General features: G+C 46.4%; 1 gene segment (V, D, J or C); it reads left to right on the top strand.

Annotated features, from left to right (window-relative positions):
* Nucleotides 1–300: 300 nt before the first annotated feature.
* Nucleotides 301–2752, top strand: LOC130520802 (T cell receptor alpha variable 38-2/delta variable 8-like). The segment is given in 3 exon segments: nucleotides 301–436; nucleotides 568–1798; nucleotides 1880–2752. Coding segments are annotated over 2 exon segments (360 nt in total).
* Nucleotides 2753–3910: the final 1158 nt, after the last annotated feature.

Raw genomic sequence — 3910 nt, 5'->3', positions numbered from 1 at the left:
CCACACTGAACCCCACCTGAAATGAAATCAGTTCCTCTGAAGATCCAGGAGCTTCAGCTGTCAGACTCTGCAGTGTACTACTGTGCTCTGAGGCCCACAGTGACAGGAAGCAGCAGAAGTGCGCACTAAACACTCCACAGTAAGCCACACTGAGCAGCGGCCGCTAGAGGGCGACACACAGCGTCTCTTCCTGTCAAGAGATGTGATGACAAAGTTGAGACCTGATGAGAGACTCTTTTACACTAGAGGGCCACATGACCCAGGAGGAGGTGTGCTCCTCTGGTGTCTAACCATGCTGAGAGCAGAAAGAGCTGCCAGAAGAGAACAAGGCCACCACCGAATGTTGAACATCATCAGACAGTTTCTCCTGCTGCTTTGGAGCTTCTTGCAGAGATGGAACCTTGGCTGTGGATTCTTCTGGCTGCTCTTTGCTTTGGTAGGTACCAGACAACCACACGCTGCCACTGCCTCACATTAGAGGCCAGAACTGTGTGCGTCAGATGTGGAAACTCTTTGAGCCACTCAGTGGATCATCTTGAGTGATTCTTGCATGTTCTTCTTCATCAGAGTGTCGAGGAGAAGACAAAGTAATGCAGCCACCAGAAGATGTTGTTGCTGCTGAAGGAGACACTGTTACACTGGACTGTACTTTTCAGACCTCCGACACAAACCCGTATTTGTTCTGGTACAAACAGGAAAACAACAACTTTCCTAAATTGCTTCTTCGGGCCAAGCAGAAACCTTCAGATCCACAGAGAATTTCTGCTTTAATCATTAAGACGTCAGCTCCTCTGAAGATCCAGGAGCTTCAGCTGTCAGACTCTGCAGTGTACTACTGTGCTCTGAGGCCCACAGTGACAGGAAGCAGCAGAAGTGCGCACTAAAACCTCCACAGTAAGGCCACACTGAGCAGCGGCCGCTAGAGGGCGACACACAGCGTCTCTTCCTGTCAGGAGATGTGATGACAAAGTTTTCTTCATCTTTAAAAATGATGAGAGAAATCAAACCTGGAGCAAAGATGAAGAGGCCTCCAAGACAGGAAGAGGAACTATGTTGATTCTCTTTCATTATAAATGTTTAATGGCTTTTTTTCACGCAAAGTATAAAAACCAAGTTAATGCAGTAAAGAAATGATATTGTCTCCAATTGTGGTGAAGAAGAGGAGTGAAAACAATCCCCAATATTGACAAAGATGAACAACTAAAATCAGAGAAGAAAGAGCAATGATGTTAAGACAAAACAAGGTTGGTGGTAGAACTATTGATGCATGAATGAGACACCAGAGAACCAGTCATTTCCTGTAGCTCCATTAGCTTCCACGGAGGCACCAACGTGAAGACTTCATGATGAAGATGAGCCTGTCCTCACTTCTTCAGCTCTTTTTCTGGCAATAAGAAAAGAATTCATGTGTTGTTTCCTCAGGTTTGTGAGTTCTTCTGGGGCACCACAGGGCTGAAATCTCGGTCCTCACATTTTCACCATTCTTTGACATGAATCATCTCATCAGACATCTAAAATCTCTCCTGTTGAGATGGAAAAACTCCCAAAACTTGGAGAGTCCAGCTGCTACAAGAAGCTGCTGCCAGTGTGCTGACCTGCAGCAACAGGGAAAAGGCAGATGAGAGAGGAGCTGGAGAGACTGAGGGAGGAGCTCACTTGTAACTGAGCTGGAGAGGAGAGAAGAAGGGCAACATTGAGCAGAGCTGGATCCAGCACAGAGCAGACAGGTTCCTTTAGTTCACCATGCTGCCTCTGCTCTACGCTGCTCTCTGTCTGATGTTGCTCAGCGTTCTAACAGGTATGGATGATTAGTCAGCAGCAACTGTCGCTCTGCTCGTTCCTCTTGGCACCATGGGAACGGATCAAACTCTTCCTGTAGGAGTCAGTGGAGAACAACTGACTGCAGTCCAGACAGAAGTGCTCAGTTTCAAAGACGCCGCTCTGAGGTCCACAAACACCGACGCTGTCTACAAGAAGGCCATGAGCAGCCTCTAGTTCCTCAGGAGACTCAGGTCCTTCAGTGTCTGCAGCAGGATGCTCCACATGTTCTACCAGCCTGTCATGGCTAGCACCATCTTCTGTGCTGTAGTGTGCTGGGGAGCAGGCTAAGCTAAGGAGGCTAACAGACTCCACAAACTCATTAAAAAGGCAGGTCTGTTGTTGGCTGTAGACTTGATAACATGGACGAGGTGGTGAGGGACAGGATGGTGTTGAAACTGTGGACAATCATGGACAATCCCCCCCCCCTCCATAACACACAGTGGACAAACTGAGGAGCAGCTCCAGCAGCAGACTCCTGCAGCCTCGCTGCTCTAAGGAACGCTACAGGAAGTCCTTCCTGCCGTCCACCATCAGACTGTATAACTCATCCTAACCCAGCCAATAACAACAACTGTTTAAGGTTTATGTTGTCATTTTAATTCTATTTTATTTGATACTTATATATATGCCTATAATATGTATATATTATATGATATATATGCTAATAATATATGCTGTATATATGCTCATAATGCTATAACATTCTAATCTTATTTGTATTTTATTTATTCTATTTCTATACTTTGTAAATACAAAACCGAGACTACAGTTATATTCATCCATGTTAGGCTGCTACAATTCAATTTCCCTACGGGGATGAAAAAAGTACATCTTGAATCTTGAATCTTGAATTTTGAATCTTGAATCTTGAATCTTGACTCTGTCCTACAAATACTCCAATCAAGCATCTGCCCTGATCATTTCTTCTGGTATCACCAATATCCAGGAGAAGCACCAGAGTTCCTCCTGTATATCTCAGGAAGTAACCTTATCACATGGTCAGAGGCTCTAAGATCACGGCCAAAGTTCTCCTCCAACGAGTCCAGAGACCGAGTGGATCTGCAGGTGTCCTCTGCTGCAGTTCCAGATTCTGCTGTGTACGACTGTGCTGTGAGGCCCAGAGTGACAGGAAACCCACAACCTGTCTACAACAACACAGCACCCAGCTCCTGGAAGCCTTCGTCACACCAGAGGGCCACATGACCCAGGAGGAGGTGTGCTCCTCTGTGTCTAACCATGCTGAGAGCAGAAAGAGCTGCCAGAAGAGAACAAGGCCACCACCGAATGTTGAACATCAGACAGTTTCTCCTGCTGCTTTGGAGCTTCTTGCAGAGATGGAACCTTGGCTGTGGATTCTTCTAGCTGCTCTTTGCTTTGGTAGGTGTTTTTGTCCAGATTGCTCCGTATATCGGTGGCTCTTCCAACATACCGTCAGACGGACATCATGTCTTCTGTGTTTTCCAGAAACAACATGGGGGCAGAAAATTTCCCCTGTTCCAGGGATGAAAAATGGAATCAGCAGCAGCAGAGAAGGAGAAGATGTAACGCTCAGATGTAACTATGAGACTTCATATTCTGATGTTTATCTGTTCTGGTACAAACACCAGTCTGACTATGAGGCACCCCAGTTTATTCTCTGGAAAGGAGCAAGAAGCTACACAGGCGAGGAAAACATCCCTGATAAGAGATACAGATGCAACACAGGGCAACAAGAAAGTGAACTGACCATTACAGATGTGACGCTGGCAGACTCGGCTGTGTACTACTGCGCTCTGAGGCCCACGGAGACACAAAGAGACGAAGACGCTGTACAAAAACCTGACAAGAGCTATCTGACCAATCACAGACAAGTTCACTGTTCCTTATCAGACACTGGTTACAGGTGCTGATCACATGATCAGCCAACAATTCCACATCAGCGAGCAGCCACCACCGTGCCACCTCACCCACTCTCAACCCACAAACCACCACCACCCACGCTGGTTTGGTGGGACTGAACCCTCACGCAGGTTCCGCTCACATTTTAGACATCTGAAAGCACTAAAAGGACCATAAATAAAATTCTTTCAGTTTGATCCAAAAATATTTC

The sequence above is a fragment of the Takifugu flavidus genome, unplaced genomic scaffold (genome assembly GCF_003711565.1).
Source record: "Takifugu flavidus isolate HTHZ2018 unplaced genomic scaffold, ASM371156v2 ctg536, whole genome shotgun sequence".
Lineage (NCBI taxonomy): Eukaryota > Metazoa > Chordata > Actinopteri > Tetraodontiformes > Tetraodontidae > Takifugu > Takifugu flavidus.
This window is presented reverse-complemented; position numbering and strand designations above follow the sequence as displayed.